General features: G+C 36.8%; 2 protein-coding genes across 2 annotated transcripts; both read right to left on the bottom strand.

Annotated features, from left to right (window-relative positions):
• Nucleotides 1–3,229: 3,229 nt before the first annotated feature.
• Nucleotides 3,230–4,716, bottom strand: LOC122070772. The gene is made up of 2 exons (XM_042634968.1): nt 4,121–4,716; nt 3,230–3,647 (listed from the first exon to the last, which is right to left on the bottom strand). The coding sequence occupies exons 1-2, from the start codon at nt 4,254–4,256 to the stop codon at nt 3,526–3,528; spliced, it is 258 nt and encodes an 85-aa protein (XP_042490902.1). The 5' UTR covers nt 4,257–4,716; the 3' UTR covers nt 3,230–3,525.
• Nucleotides 4,717–8,923: 4,207 nt separating this feature from the next.
• Nucleotides 8,924–16,378, bottom strand: LOC122070782 (outer envelope protein 61-like). Its single transcript, XM_042634983.1, has 11 exons — nt 15,930–16,378; nt 14,851–15,081; nt 13,863–13,919; nt 13,614–13,742; nt 13,029–13,106; nt 12,810–12,880; nt 12,434–12,486; nt 12,122–12,326; nt 9,914–10,463; nt 9,666–9,809; nt 8,924–9,515 (listed from the first exon to the last, which is right to left on the bottom strand). Exons 1-11 carry the CDS (start codon nt 16,023–16,025, stop codon nt 9,369–9,371), a joined length of 1,761 nt encoding a protein of 586 aa, XP_042490917.1. The 5' UTR covers nt 16,026–16,378; the 3' UTR covers nt 8,924–9,368.
• Nucleotides 16,379–17,009: the final 631 nt, after the last annotated feature.

Consider the following 17,009-nt stretch of genomic DNA (forward strand, 5'->3'; position numbering starts at 1 on the left):
CCCACCTCTGATTATGTTTTTCATAAGCGCTCTGATTAGCCCCCACATTAAAGCAAGAGCCACACTCACATAAATCACCGCTACAAGTTTTTAAAACTTGGAATTGGGTACCAGATCGCTTCCATTGATTCCAATTTGAATCGGCTCAGAATTATTCGAACCGTCTTGAAATGGGCCGAACTTGGTCAAACGCAATTGGGTTCAGCCTAACTCGGTTAGAACTTTGTCTATGAAAAATTAGAGTTGATTGGAATCAGGATCGATGGATTCCAAACTGAATATCCATTCTATTTTGATCTTATTTATACAATATCTACCACTAGGATGTCAACGGGTGGGTTCGGCCCTGTTTTGCTTGAGTTGAATCGTTTTTGGTGTAAAAATGGTCAAATTGATACTGAATCAATAAGGAAATTCTGATTTCGGTTTTGGTGCGGTTTGGTTTTAATTTGGTTTCGGTTTCTTGTATCAAGTTTGCAATCGGTTTAGTTTTGATTTTTTTTTTTCTAGTTTGGATTTGATTTTCTATACAAAACTATGTAAAAAAAACTTGGTTTTTAAAGAATTTTGGACTTTTTTCAGTTTCCTACCGGTTTCGATTTGGGTTTTGAGTCAGTGCTGGTTTGGTTTTAGGTTCATTTCTGATGCGGTTTGGTTTGTTGGTGGGGTTACAATCTCCCAAACTAAAACCGACCCATTAAGCCTTTGGTTTGGTTTGGTCCAGATTCAATCGGCTAGGTCCGGGATGGTATAACGGTTTGGTTTAGGTATTGACACCGATCACAATTCACACCTGAAGTTATGGCTCAGAACTGGGCTCATCTGACTCTACTTATTGGCCCAATTCAAAATTTAGTGGGTCTGGGTCTGGTATTTATTAAATAATTCAACCCACCTAAGAAAATTTAAACTTTAAAAAAGAAATAGGAAAGAATTAAAGAAAACCCGACCCAGCCCATTATTCAGTCACGGTGCCTTGATATGACTATGAGTCTGGGAGGAATTCACACGAAACATAGTCCATGGGCTCCAATTTAACACACTGGAATAACTCTGGCCCATGGACCAATCATCAAGACACCCCGTGTAGGTCGGCTGGGCCTTAACTGGAAACCAAGATCTCAAACAACACCTCTTTTGCCCTTTTTATTAAATCCAAGGAAGTTTTATGGGGAAAATAAAGTTCTCTGGTCACGTGGCCCTATGTCTAGACACTGAGGAGGACCCAGCCCTTGTGATAAATGAAACCCACCTTTTTAATGCTCATGTGCATTTGATAATTTTATGGGAAAAAGAACACTCTGTGATTGCATGGCCCCACTGTCCAGACATAGAAGACGTGCCAACCCTTGTGATATGCAAAAAACCTACCCCTTGATGTCCATGTGTGTTTGATAATTTTATGGAAAAAATAATATTCCCTAATGGCATTGCCTTTGTGTCCAAACACAAAGAACACCCCAACACTTGTGATATGCCAAAAAAGAAAAAAACCCCACTCCTTATGCTCATGTGCGTTTGATAACTTTGAGGTGACTTCTCAAATGTTGAATACAAGGATGAAAATCCTTACATTTTCCTTTTTTTGGTAGAGGAATAAACTTATACTAAATGAGCATAAGCTCTAAAAGAAACATAGTGAGGTCGAGAGGACCCATTACAATCATCGAAAAGGAGAGGCGAAGAAAAATCAGGGGGAGAGGACTCTCAAACACCAAATCAGTAGAATTACAATCAAAAGTAGTAAGAGAATCTGCAACAAAATTTCCTTCGCAATAACAATGTTGTAATACCATGTTGGCAAAACGAGAAACAAGGTAAAGACAATCCTCTAAATTCTAATTGATTCTCCCAGGAACATTGGTTGAGTGACGCTTAAGAAGATTGATCACCATTAAGTATCACTTTCCACAATGATGGAATGAAAACCCCGATTAACAGCAAGAGAAAGGGTTTGACGAACTGCCAAGGCTTCAGCAACGATGGCATAAAAAATACCTGCAGAAACAGCAAACCCCAAAAGAAAAGCGCCTTAGAGAGACTACTCCACCAAAACCGGCCGCTCAAGGATGAAAATCCTTTCATACCATGGTCCATATAGAGAAGGAGATGAAACCTGAAAGTTTGGGAAACATTGCTGAACCAAAGCTGGAACTTCCCATCCAATAATTGGTCTGAACGAGATGCATGCCTCCACATGGACCACATGGGCTCTTAATGGTCAGACCATATTAAGAGGCCCCTTCACATGCTATGAACTGTATATGTTTATCCTCTTCGTACAATACCTTGACCTTGACATGTTCGATGTCATTTAGTTGAGATAAAACTAAGTTATTGTTATTGATGGGTCATGTTCCTCTCATTCACCCTTAAATGGATTTCATCGAAAAGAACAAGTGAAGCATCTAGTACCTTAAACAAAAGATAAGGTACCCACAGGCCATTCATGAATGCATGTTACATGTTTACAAGAATGCGTGTTCTATTGCTATTCTACTTTTGCAATTTTGTAAGGCATGTTTAAATAGCAAGCATAGGAACAACCTTAAGCTCTCTCTCTCTCCCAATGTAAAGCAAAATTTGGCAGAATTCCCAGAAGCAACCCGTGTGTCTTGTGAGTTGCATAGGACCACAAGGCAAGACTTTAGACTAAATGGGTAGGCATTTCTTGACTTTAGGTATTTAGCAGGCCAAACATGCCTTTAAGAGTTAGTATAGACCCAACAATCGAATCAACAAACTAGTTGATTCTTTCCCTTAAATGATAGCTATATGTCTCAAATTCTATGTTTCTTGAATAAGATATTGTGATGGATTTTTAGTAGTAAAGAAATTTTATGATAAAATGTTAATCAAAATTTTAAATTTTAATAGAAAATTTGTGATTCCGGTCAAGTCAACTACTTTTTTTAGCAACTGGGGGTGAGAAATAGGACAAAGATCTCAGTCAGAATTAGAGAATTTTTCACTTGGCACTGACTCTTTCTCTTTTGGTTTGGAAAAATAAAATTGCTTTCTTATATCTTAATCTTACAGAAGACCCACAAGCGATTGACAATAGGGAAGTTGGTGAGGATCAAGAGATTCAAACTTGAGACTTACTTAATAGGATGGGCTTTACCATACCACTCATTACATGAGCTGCTTCATCGAGTCGTTGGGTTGAGATTGAGAATTGCTAATCCAAACACAAAACTCATTCGCCAATCCAAACACAAAATTAATAAAGAAAACGAAGACTTAAGCCCTTAACAAATAGAGTAAAAGATACAAAATACACATAGATGTTAAGATAACAAACTCCCCAAACAAAAACCAAAAAAAACAAAAAAGCAAAATTTTTTTTTTAAAATTTTTAAAAACTATATATTTCTTTTGGGCAATTTTGTTGAATTATAAAAACTTTATAGTTCATACCCAATAGAAACATTTTTTTTTTTTTTTTTATAAAGTACCCAAAAGAAACTTGATAGTATTATCAATTGTTTACATAGCAGCCTTTGAGTGCTTTGTACTCTATAATCAGTTGACCTTTGATAGCATTGCTCTTAGATGGTTCTCTCTGTACTCTTTATTGTTTGATGATGGCTCAACCACATCGTCTGCGAATCGAACCCTCTTCTTCGTTCGACATTTTAACGTGCCTATTATAAATAAACAAAATAAATAAATTAATAAACTTAAAATATGTTCATAAGAATTAAACATAAAAATTAATGAAAAATAAATAATCTTATATATATTTTGATGATTTTATCAAATTATGTAACTAGATATTTAAATCAAACTTAAGCTAAAAGTATATAATCAGAATAATCAGAATGATTATTAACCGATACTGTTGTAGAGAATTAACAAACTCAAACTATATATACCCTTTGAAAGGACAAGTGTCATGTTCTGATTGCTCTAGCATGAATTTTCTGTCAGGAAAACAGAGTATCTATGGTGTAGTTAAAAAAAAAAAATGTAAAAAATTTAATTTGAATGTTTCTTTCTATGAATTCCAAAGAAAAGAAAACTGAGATTGAAGAATTATAAAAGAAAGAAATCACAAGAAAGAAAATGCAAACCAGAGATGAATAAAGAAAAAAGAAGAAGAAGAAGAAGATCATACCTATACCCCGAAACTCCAGTTCAACCTTCTTCATAAAATCAGACAGGAGACGTTTATGAACTTGAAGAGTTAACAGAGCAACACTCCCTGAAACTGCAAAAACCGCCATGAATCCAACTCCTGTAGAGCTTCCCATCTCTGTCTCTGTTTCCACTTCTCTAATTTTTATTGTCTCTGTGAGAAATAAAATTTCTTGCTCTTTCTTCTTCAACCCCAAAGTAATCAGACCTCAAACCTCAAAGAACCCTTCTTTTAAAGAAAATATTATAAGAACAGACAAGAAGCAAAACATCTTTTAAAGAAAACCCAGAAAAGAACACACAGAAAAAAAAAAAAAAAAAAAACCAGAGTTACAGAAGGAGGAGAAGAAACCCAGGTAGACGATTAGAAGTAAAAGGAAGAGGAAGTAGAAGAAGAAGAATTTGAAGAAGAGGGGTTGTTAGATTTCAACTCCAATTCCAAATTCAGGTACGCCATTGACTTTCTTGGGACATCAAATCTAACAAATTTCTAAATTTAAACTCCTTTTTTCGATACCTAATACCAACAACAACCATTTTAATTCACCAAAGCCTAACGGAAAACTATCTTCGTCTTCTTCTAGACTTCTTCTAGTCTCCTTCTCAGTTTTTAAAACTGCTTTCATTGACTTGATTTTACTATTTTACCCTTAGGGTTTTATAAAATTATTTTCTCTCTCTAACTTTATGATTTTCTTTTTCAAGCTTGACTGAAACAACACAACATGATCCTTGCATGATGAATTGATTGGTGCTTGGGAACCATCGAATTCACACGTGTAGGTCCCTTGTGGAAGTGACCTTATGATTTATTAATATCTGACGGTGGAGAAAGGCATTGATCTATCTATGGGTATGCTAATCTGATCAGGTAAATAGCACCGGCCAAAGTGGGTGATGATTTTCCAAAAATTAGGGGGAAAGAGACTAATAGAGGTGGAATCTTCTTATTGGACGAAATATTGAATTTGGTGGTCTATTCCAAGTCTCGACCAATAAGTAATGTGGGGGAAAGGGGTTTGGGGAGAGAGAAACAACCATATCAGGTGTTGCCTATGTCTAAACACAAGTGGATACAAAAAAGATGAAATTGTCCTCATCTCTTTTTTGGTAAAATTGCCTACATTCTATGCATAGAAGGTAGCAGTGTCAAATCGGAGTTGAAATCGAAAACCAAATCCAATTTTGGATTGATTATCCGGAGCCAAATCCAACCATTATAATATGGTTAAATCTTCGATCTGAAATATGTATTCATAATTTGATTCGGTCCGGATATGAATTTATGCCAAGAACCAATGGTGTTAACCGAAGTCGTATCAAATAACTGAATGTCATTTTTTCCTCTTCAATTAAAAACTTGACGTAACTTTTATGAAAACCTGACATAATCAATCATCTAATAGAGTTTCAATTATAGTCCAACTCTAAAACCCCTTGTCCGTCAATTACCATTTAGGTGATTGATTGCTCAGGATCATTAACGATATTTAGTTTCAATCACCTAAATGATAAATCATCTAATAGAGTTTCAAGTAGTGAAATTATCGATATTACAAGTTCAATAAATGATCAATTGCTCAGGATCATTAGTGGACGTTAACAACATGGAAACATGTCCATTGATAGCTCATGATTTTTTGTTTATTCTTTTGTTGGGGAAGACCAATAACTTGGTAAATAAGTATTTATATTTTGTCTTTTGAATAGCAGCTGCATAACGAAATTGAATTTAAAACTGGATATTGGAACCAAATAAGAACCGAATACAAAATCCATATAGGAACCAGAACCGGATTGGAACTGAATAGGTCAGGTACGAGTACCAATTTTCAAAACTGAGACGGAACTTGATCTGATTTTGGATCACACTAACACTCCATAAAACCAAAATCAGAATCTAACCGATTACCTGGTTCAAACCGAGTGACACCCTTAATAGAAGATACTCTCCTTAATAGAAGATACTCTTGCATGACCTTTCACGAGCCATTAATAATTGGTTTTAAATATCTAAAGCAAGGAGATTTTAGTTTCGAATTTGGGTAACACTGGGGTGGAGCTTGGGCTTGGGCTATTCCAGTTTTACTAAAATTAGGTCTATGTCTGGTTTTCGTATGCTACTAGGCCCCAACCCACTCAACTAGGGCTCCCTTGATTCAAATTTCAAGAGGTGTCATGGGGTTTAAATTTCAAGTTTACAACTGTCTTTTTCTAACTAAATGGGGTTAGCTATAAAAATCTGGGAAAAACACACGTATATTGGGAAACATCCACCAACTAGCGATCGACCACATGAATTTTTGTCTTTTAAGCTACTCTGTTAGCAATCATACTAGCGTCCAGAGTTAGCTTTTGCATATCTTTCTATACAACCTCATCTAAGGTCATTTTAGGTATGCCCCTACCTCTTTTAGCTCCTTTCATCCAGATCTAATTTCTCCTTCTTACTCTAGTATTTTAAGATCTTCGTTGAATATGGCCATACCACCTTAAATGAAATTCTCGAAGCTTGTCCTCAATCAGCACAATCCTCAAATCAACTCTAACTCTGTCATTCCTTATCAATCTCTCCTAATTTTACTGCAAATTCATCTCAATGTCCTCATCTTTGCAACACCCAGCTTATCTACGTTATGTTTTTTTACTGCCCAACATTCTACACCATATATCATTATGGTCTTACAATAATTCTATAGAATTTTAATTTGCAAGCAAAAAACTTAATCCATATTTTTAACAATACTATACATTTTTCTTGTGTTTTCTGACTATTTTTCAACCAGTGTGACGCCCACTATAAATCCATCTATCATTTCTTTATTTACAGAGAGAGAGAGAGAGAGAGAGAGAGAGAGAGAGAGAGAGAGAGAGAGAGAGAGAGAGTTTCTCCCAATCGAGCAACTTGGAAAGGAATCTCCATACCCTGTGGACGAGTGATATGACAATTCTAACACTTAGATATCGTGAGAACTATAAAGATTAATCAAACTTGAGAACTTAACCCAATCAAATACCCTATTGTATATTCACATATTTTTCTATGCACATCCATTGGTACTTCGTCAACCATTTCATAATCTTAGAATTTTCAAAACCTATATTTGACTATCAGCAAAATTCTGACTAGGCTGAAACTTTACAAGTTGGAAGCTTTTACAAATTTTAAATTTAGCCAGCTAGAAAATTTTGTTTGAATTAATAATTTACATCATGTATTTTCAACTTCACCACTAGATATTTCCATTTAAGCAAATATTTTATATGTGAGTAAGGACCTTTGGTCTACCTCTCTTAAAATTTTGAACTCCAGTTGAATTGCCATGTGGCATATGTTCAAGTGACTATATAGATATTTCTTTCCGAGCTTACTACCGAGCCCTCTAAAAAAAATCAATCTTCTTTATCTTCAAAAAAGTTTATATATATATTTTAGAGGGGAGGGGAGGGGAGGGGAGGGGGAGTGAGGTTGGAATTGTCTGTTACCAAAAAAAATCATGTTTAGGTCATAAGAATCCAAATTGCAATTTTTATATCTTACAATCAAATAGATACACTTCATGCATCAAATTATGGATTCATGCCTAATTTTCTTATCTAAGCTTTTTTTTACCCCAAAGATTATCCTCATACTTATGTCATTCTACAATCAATGCATTGCTCATGCCTTTGGAAGGGCATCAAAAGCATTTACTGGGGTAGGGTGTGAAAGCAAATACCACTAAAAACATATACAAGTTTCAATTCCGAGGATTATTAACTCTTTAAGATCCAAACAATGTAAGTCATTAGGTCATGAAAAAAAAAATTTGTAAACATTATATCATTATATCATATTTAGTGATGATATTTTTACATGTAATTTTTTTTTTTATTAAAATAAAACAAGGGGCATGCGACTATACTCTTTTTTTTACTCACCTTTGGGATTTCCTTCCAGGCCTAGAGGTGATATACTCCCTTTGCAAGCATGGTTTAATCGTCTGGATTGGATCCGTATTGGAGGACAGTGATACAAATTACGAGCAGTGATCATGTATTATTGGTCCTATCCGATTCAAGGTGATCTAGATCGGTATTGATCGAGACAAATCTTGGTACTTATACCATTAACCAAAACCAAGATTGGAAGCAGTTTTGGAGGATCCTATTCTGGATTTCATCTCAAGTAATATAATATTGGGAGAGGGTTCCCTAAAAGGTAGTGTGACCTTATACATGTGAAAGTATCAACAGTGGTGAGATTTTCATTTTTTCATGGGGGCGAGGTGGTCATTTTGCCCCTCCTTGTGTCTAGGTGTATAAACCATGCTATCTTTTACGCTTCTTTTTCCCTATAAAATTTTTAGGGAACAAGAACCTTGCGAGTCTTGCCTACACCCAAACCTATATGGATGCAAAAAGACCAGAGTGCCCAATATCCCATGAACTGAAGATTCTCCTGCGTATCCTCCCATTGGCCTTGTGCCTTGGCATAAGCAACACCAAGTGGCAAGATTATTTCTCCTAGTTATTTAATATCCTCTAGTATATGTCTTTTTGTGCCCCACGTACATTTAGACTTAGATACACAAGTGGATAGCTTTCTTTTTTTCCTTTTGTTTATATTATTTTAAGAGTAAAATATTTTCCATGGGGAAGTGTGGCCCCAACACCCAAACACATGGGCCCAAAATAACCTACTTCCCCATGAAATGGAACATGAAACTTCTATAGATGCTGGGTTGTATGCTCCCATTGGCCCTCGCGGACTCGCAGATAAAAGCACATGAAGAAAGGAATCTCTACCAGAAAAACAATTGGATAGAATGCTGGTGTTTCTTCCAAGTTGCCATTTATATCTAAAATTAATGATTCGATGAAGAAATCTTCACAGAAAAAGAAAAAAAAAATTCCTACAAGACAAAACAAAACCATAATATGAAGAGACCATGCAAAGTGGTATCTTTACCTTTACCTTCCCCTCTCTAGGTTCCCAACCACCTTAATTTATCACGTCATTAACCCATATTGGGTAGATGCATCCCATTTTCTTCACCCACCATACAACTGAGAAAATCATTGAACTACTACTCCTATAGTCCCTCCCATGTTATACAATGAAATGACCAGACCAGACCAGACCAGCTGGGTAACTACAACCTGTCATCAAGCTGGAATGGACCTGTCCTACTCTGTTAGAAGTCTCTTTATGACACAAATAGTGAATTGGATCACAGTTTCAACTCTCAACTGCCAATGAAGCCCAGCCTGTGAAGGACAATTGCCAAGATGAGCATGCATATCGCAAGAATCATTCCTGGTTTCCCCAAAAGCCAGTTCTTAGTCTTCTTTGCACCTTCCACACCTCTCTGTACCCTATCTGCCCACCGCATCTGAAAACAAAAGCACACATCTGAGTCGGCAAATAGCTAGCAATTTAAATATCAACACATACATACACACCCCTTGGGCGAGAGCCACCAACCAGTTGTTTCCATCCATGTATTGTGTATGTTTGTGCATGTAAAGTGTAAGAAAGGTACCATTCTATCCAAGTTTTCGGGTGATAAAGAAGACATTGCTTGTTGAGCCCTTTCTGCATCCTCACGTGAAAGCTTTACTCCAAATTGTTCGCTCATGTTTGCCATCATTTCCGGGCTCATATTCTTGATCATTGATGTATACATCTGCACATTTGAACATCTGCTAAGAGTTTGAAACAGAGGAAAGAAAATAGCCAAACTAATTGAAAAAAAAATTAATGAAAGGGCTCTCTACCCACACAACATACCTGACGCATTGCTGGATCATTCATCTGGTTTCTCATCTGTTCTTGCAAATCAGCAGTTGAGTTAGGAAAAGTTGGTGGAATTTTAGAATTTGAACGCAACTGACGAGAACTACTTCCGCCTACATCAGAATTCCCATTAATTGTGGCGAAATTCGACCCATTCTCTGATCTGGGACCATTTGAATCAACTGCTTTTGCTGTTGAAACAGGATCTTTCCCTCTCAAAGAAGCAGCAACTTCAAACATCTTCTGCATCTCTTCTGGTGACATCTTACTCATCAAATCAGTTGCAGTTTTGAGCATGTCAGGTGACACACCTGGTGGCAATGATCCTGATCTTGAACTGTCACCTCGATTTTCTGTTGTCCCTCCAGGAAAATATGAACTTGTCCCCTGAAATGATGAAGCCATGGAGAGCATTTTTTGAAGTTCTTCAGGTGACATTTTGCTGATCATACTCGAGGCACTCTTAACCATGTCCGGGGGAACCCCTCCAGCACTCATACTGGCCAGAGTCTCAGGGTTATTTGAAATAAAATTTTGAAACGACCTACAAAACATACATAATATATTCACAATCAGGTTCACTGGACATCTTAGACACTAGATATGGATCAAAAGCCAATACATTAATAAGGTAAGAGAAAAGGGCAGGGACCAGAGCACGGTAAACAAGTTCAAGGTGTGATAAGAAGAAGGTCCAGTTGGGTCCAGTTGAACCAGCTGATCATTAGAGAGCCAGCTGCATGGTTACAAGAGTTTGCACATCTCAGAGGTTCAAGATAAATGCCAAATTTATAGAAAGAAGAGCAGAAAGTACCATGGAGGATCAACTCTCTATCTTCAAGAAGGGGAGAGGGTAAAAAAAGAGGCCAAGTCTGCACCCTAAAATCTCAAAATGGTATACTCTCTTCGATACATAGGATGAACGCCACCCTGCCTTGCCAAATCAGCCAATGGCAATCACTGAATTCCCTTCAGTAATAAGTAATAAGCACCTCTAGGGATAGCAGAGTCCAAACTGGAAAAAAATGCCAGTAACTCAGCTCTTACCCGCTCCAATAGGGCTTCATAAGCTCTTAGGATCTGTACTTAATCATCTCAAATGGCCACCCACCAAAGGCCACACACTGTGAAAGGAATAACCATCAAAGTGGAGTACAAATTTTGGTTGGGTAATGTTAAATAAAGTTTTCATCACTGTTAATTTCGGGTTATCTAAGGTAGTCATGTTCTGGATTTTCAGTAGACTAAAATTTTTAGATATTCATAAAACCTTTTGTGGGGGGGCCTCTTGTACTCTATTTCCATGATTTTTGAGCAGGGACAACTCTTCTTTTGACTATGGATAGTGCAGATTGAAATACTCTTCTCCTATAAGGCACAGATGCTTTAAAGACCTCTAGAGCTGATTCCCAAAGCCCATAGATGCTTATTCCAGTGGATCAGTAGGTTTTCTTCCATTTCGGATTTTCCAAAGAGCTTTGTTGGATCAGGCTTACCTCATCCCCAGCTGATTAATTCTAGTCTCCCTAATGGTATCAAGGCCCTCAATTAAAAAGCATGAAACCAATGGATACCAGGTTACCAACAGCCTTCGATTCTTTCAAATTTCCATACACCTACAACCACCATTTCTCCACCTCTATATTTACTTCTCCCCTTTTCAGTGTATATTATCGGAGTATCCCATTTAAATCTATCTATGCAATTCCCAACACACTGTAATGTAATGTAATTATTAGAAGCGCTCTACAGTTACTGGGATTGGCTTTGGGCCTCTCCTGCATCGCTTAGGCAGAGGTTGAGGGCCTCCTAAGGGCCAAGCCCATTACTGAGAAACCACCACTCTGAAAGAGAAACGATATATAAAAGCTGCAATGCACGTTCAAGTACAATATTTTTATTATAATTAGGGAAATAATACAATAATAAAAGATCTAGAAAAACAAGTAAGAACAGATCAAGAACAAAAACAGAAAAGGCAGTAGACAAGAGCCACCTCAAGCACATTTAATGAATGTAGATGTGATTAGAAACAGAAGAACAAGAAGTGTTAAATCTTTGTTACACTCAGTAAGGAACTCCACATTTCGGATATTTGAGCAAGAAGATATTCAGTAACCAAAGAGTGCAACAAGTTTCAGATGCTTCACTAAGAGAGGAGAGAAAAGGGAAGGCATAATTTCCAGATAGATGAAAACAAACCTGATGGCTTCTGGATCATCTTTCAAACCCTGCAAACACTCAGCCTCAGTAGTACGCCCACTAAAGTTGGAAGCACTTTGGCTTTGAAAGCATTCACCAGCTTCCAGTGGCTGTGTCACAGAATACTCTGTTGATGTCGAGCTTTTGTGGCTTTCAGTAGGGACAGTCCGGACTTCTTCTTCAGTTATTTCTTCAATGACTAATCCTGTGAAAAGATCTAGGGTCAAAATCTGAAGACAAGGCATAATAATGTTCCAAGTCTCAGGAGTCTGATGATATATGATTAAAAAGAAATGAAGAATGAGAACATACGTCCTGCTCTCCGTTGCCCTCCACCTTCTTTTGCCAATCTTTCCTCGGCATCCCTGCACCAATGGATATTTTTAATTAGCATGTCTGAATGGAACAAAAACCAGATATTCACTATTATTGAAGAAAAATGACAAAATAACAAAATCAATAAATCAAGAGGCACAATCTGGATGGCGGATGGAATGCAGCAGATGCATTCAGGCATCGAGTCTTCATATGCAGAGACATAATCACCCATCTAAACTTTCAAATGCTAGACTATTCTTTTTATTGGAGTTACACTTGGGTAAGATTTGAGACACTTTAAGAGGGCCAACAAAACACAAGCATCAGTCAGGCTACCAAAGCAATCATATTCCCATCAAACAAAACATACCTCAGAACACCTGCAATAGTTTCATCATTTGGAGACACCGCAAGCGCCTTCTTCAAGTCAGACACAGCATCCTAACATGTTTCAGGAATTTCAATCCAATGAGAAATCCACTAAATGGCATACTTTCCATAGACACAGCTGACTCCATTTATCAGAATGTCAAAAAAGATGGTAGTTTTGCAACACAAAGATGAACGCAGGTTGTTGAGATAAACTCACTTCTAATTGTCCTAATTCTTTATATGCCTGACCCCTCCGGTATAAAGCTTTGACATTGTCTGCATCATATGCCAACACCTGAAAAACAAGTTCATTTAAACAACACGTGAATTAAGATTGGTCCTGAACATTAAAGAATCCCAACTCCCATTTACTTGGTAGACCACTTATCTTGCATACTTGCAAGAACATGAGAGGTTGAAAGAACTTGTTTTCACTTTCCAAAACTAGATGTCAACCAGCCCCAATATCATCTGTTGAACTGAACTGATAAATCTCCCAATGATTGAACTGGGAAATCACTAATTCACCAACTCATGACCCAGAAAAGGAATGTGATGAGTTGAGTTGTTGTAACCCTTTAGTTTTCTTTTAGATATTTACTTTAATTGCAATTGGATTTAGATTCTTAGTAGGTTTCCCTACTAAGAGTGCATACTTAAATATAAGATAAGTGGTAAGGCTAGACCCCAATAGAAACATTCTGAATCCCATCATGTTTTTAGCTAAAACCCTCCTGTCACAAGTTCTTTTTTGAGGTTCCTATACTGTCACAAGGATAAAAGTGGGGAAGTTTAGGCATACCTCAGAACCCTCCTTTATGCACTCATCATACTGCCTCATCTTCAAGTAGCAGGACATCAAGTTCAGAGAACATGCCAACTGAAGTGCGGTAGCTCTAGGATCTGGAATTCCCTTTAGGTTGTTCTTTGCCTAATGATGCAAGAAGGAAAATGGGGAATTCATTATCCTGAAGGATATCTTCCACAAACAGAAGCATGTAGAACAAATATATATATATATATATATATATAGACCACATCCCATACTTACAAGCAAATACTTCTCTGTAGCATCACGGAACCTCCCCTGGCTATGAAGCCCATTACCCTGCCAAGTTGAATTAGCCATTATTACAAAGTACATGTCCATATGTCACTGATAGAAACAAATAGCAAGAACTGAATCAGAAATTTAAACACTGAGCTCAATATTTGGAGTTTAGGTGTTGGTAAAATATAAGTAAGGAATACATAGTTCTGACGTCACAGATTGGGGGCAATCATACATTCATATACTTTATTCTTTTCACTCTTCAATCTCCCTGCTTTGAGATCTGGTTTCTAGCACCTTCATTATCCAAATTGTGTTCTTCCAGGATTAAAATCTTATGTTTACAATACAACAGAGAAGATCTTTGTTCCTTGTCCTCCTGAAGAATGTGCAAAAATCTTACATTTGTCTGAGAAACGTGTTAAAATAATCTGTTCTCTTATAAAGTACTAAAAGACCTAGAAGATGAAATGTCGATTACCTAAAGCAAGGATACAACAATTAAAAATTCTCCCCCCACCTCAAAAGATTCAGCAAAAATACGTTTTGCAATGCCTAAGATATAAAGTTTTGCCTCACAACTACTGTGATATCTAGAAGTTTATATTGCTTTCAAGCAAACTGAATCAGAAATTAAGGACTTCAGGAGAAATGAGTAATAAGAAGAAAGAAAAACGCTGCGACAAAAGGTTTCTAGTATTTCGTACAGTTCTAGTATCTGAATCATGAAATCTTTTTATAATATCCTAAAGGTTTTGCATTTTTCAGACCCGCACAAGTGGTTGAGCAGGAGGGAATCGCAAGGAGGCAACATTAAAAAACTTTGTGAAACCAAGCAAAATGATGCAATCTGAGTCCACTATGGAACAAAACTGCCCAAGCAGCCCACTCAACATCCACAATTCGCCTAGCCAAACCTGTCCACTATAATAACTACACCTGAACTAATTGTTTGGAGAATAAATCAATGGTTGCTACTCCAGGATACCTGTTTCTTTAGCATCTGAGCAGCATTCAACTCATATGTGATCTGGGAATCTGCATGAGCACGCATAGCTGCTATCTCTTCAGGTTTGGCAGTAGCCATCTTTGAACCAATGTCTATCATATCTTCTGTACGAGCATACTTCAACTGTTCAGCAGCATTTCTCAAGTCTTCTGGCTTCATGTTCTTCATGCTTTCCGTCGCCATTTTCATCAACTCAGGATTGGCCATCATCTGTCAAGCCAATATGTATCATAAATTCTCAATTCTCAACATAAGAAGCAACCAGGAAAAAAAATGGTGTAAAAAGGAAACATTGTGATCGCAGGACAAACAGAATACATATGTGCGTCTGGGTTTCAGTTTTAGTGCATTATTAGCAGAATAAAGCATTATACAAATACGGTGAGACAAATATCTCACATTTCATCTCTATCATTAATTTACATTTTGGAGCCTAGCCCCACCTTTAAGATACAAATAATCCAACCACAAAGTTCAACAAAAATCTGGTTAATAAAATAAACACATCTGAGGTTCCCTGATGTCCATATTGAAAAGGTGCATACACTTGATAAACCTTGACCTATCAAGATAAGCGAACAAGTCAAATCGAAAGCATGGTTTCCACATCCAACTCCAAACCATGAAAATACTATCAAAGTGATCAGGAATTCAGGATCAGATGAACTATTAGGGCCGAAAACCCAAAATTTACAAGAACAAGATGATCTAGTCAGGGAGAGATTTTTTTGGTTCAGATTTCTAAAAAAAAAAAATATTAGTAGCAAGTTAAAACGAACAATCAAACTTTTCTTCCTTTTTTTCCCTACCTTTTGGACTGGTATTATCCGGGTTTAGTTTGAATTGTTCCCGAACAAAACAAAAAATTGAAGAAAAAACAAAATTCGTTCCTCGACTTCGACGCAATAATAACAAATTGAAGTAGTACGCTCCATTATTTAAGGAAATTAAAAAAAAAAACAACATTAAAGTTATAAACAACACGAAAAGAATAAAATCAGAAAGGAGAAGCCGAACAAAAATCCCATGATCCAGACATTAGGGAAAAAAAAGAATACCTGCTCTTGGATTTTGGCCAATTCAGTTGGGGAGATTCTACTCATCTGCTCTTGAGCTATGCGCATCAATTCAGGATCCATCATACCGTTGTACATTCTCTAACTCTGAAATCAAATCCAAACTATGCGATCCAAATCACCAAAACAAAGATTTCCAAAAGAGGAAAGAAGAAAAACACAGAACAAGAAAGGAATAAGTTTAGGGGAATCAAAATCAGAATCAGATGCGAAAGACGAAGAAACTGAAAAGGGTTGTCGATGATTTTCCCAAAGATGAAGAAATCAACGATAATTTATATCGAATTTGATCGTTGAGGTCCTTTAGACCGCCCACCAAAACAGAAGGGAAGAGACAAATGGGAAACCAGACCAAGGAACCAAAATACGCAGCTTCCAGGGAACAACTAACCATAGATCGATCTAAGAAGTAGAAACCAAATTAGCAAAACTTTCTCCAGCTTTTTAAACGGAAACCTTAAGGTGAACTTGTGTGTTATGTCGCTGTTAATTGAAATCTGTGAAGGTAAATTTTAGGATCTGTTGATAACGTTTATGTCGTTTCTGTTTCAAGAAACGGTAGAAACATAAATTTTCATTTCTATAAATAAAAACGGAATTGAAGGTGTTTGATAAGTTATGTTTTTAGAAGTCGATGATAACCAGTGAAAGAACTGTCACAAGTCGTTTTCAGAAACGACAAAACAAGTTATTGAACCATAAATAAGTAAAAATTTCTATTTCTATTTTTAAAAAATAAGTGAAATGAAACAGTTTTATCAAATGCTTTTTGCTTCCTTTCTACTGTTTTTTGAAACTGAAACGGTAGAAACGCGTTTCTTGAAACGTTATCAAACGGGCCCTTAGTTTACGTCGCTATTATTTTTAGTCATACTGATACTGTAAAAAAACGGCCTTCCATACCGGTTTCGGTGTGAAAGTGGGTGAATCCTAAACAAAACCAACAAAGGGATATTTTGGTTTTTCGTCTTTCTCCATATCGGTTTGATTTGATTTGGTTTGGTTTGATTTTTTATCGGTTTGAAATTTGCCTTTTTTTTTTTCTTAAGGAGGTGGGGTCCA

Source organism: Macadamia integrifolia, unplaced genomic scaffold, assembly GCF_013358625.1.
Source record: "Macadamia integrifolia cultivar HAES 741 unplaced genomic scaffold, SCU_Mint_v3 scaffold_100A, whole genome shotgun sequence".
Taxonomy (NCBI): domain Eukaryota; kingdom Viridiplantae; phylum Streptophyta; class Magnoliopsida; order Proteales; family Proteaceae; genus Macadamia; species Macadamia integrifolia.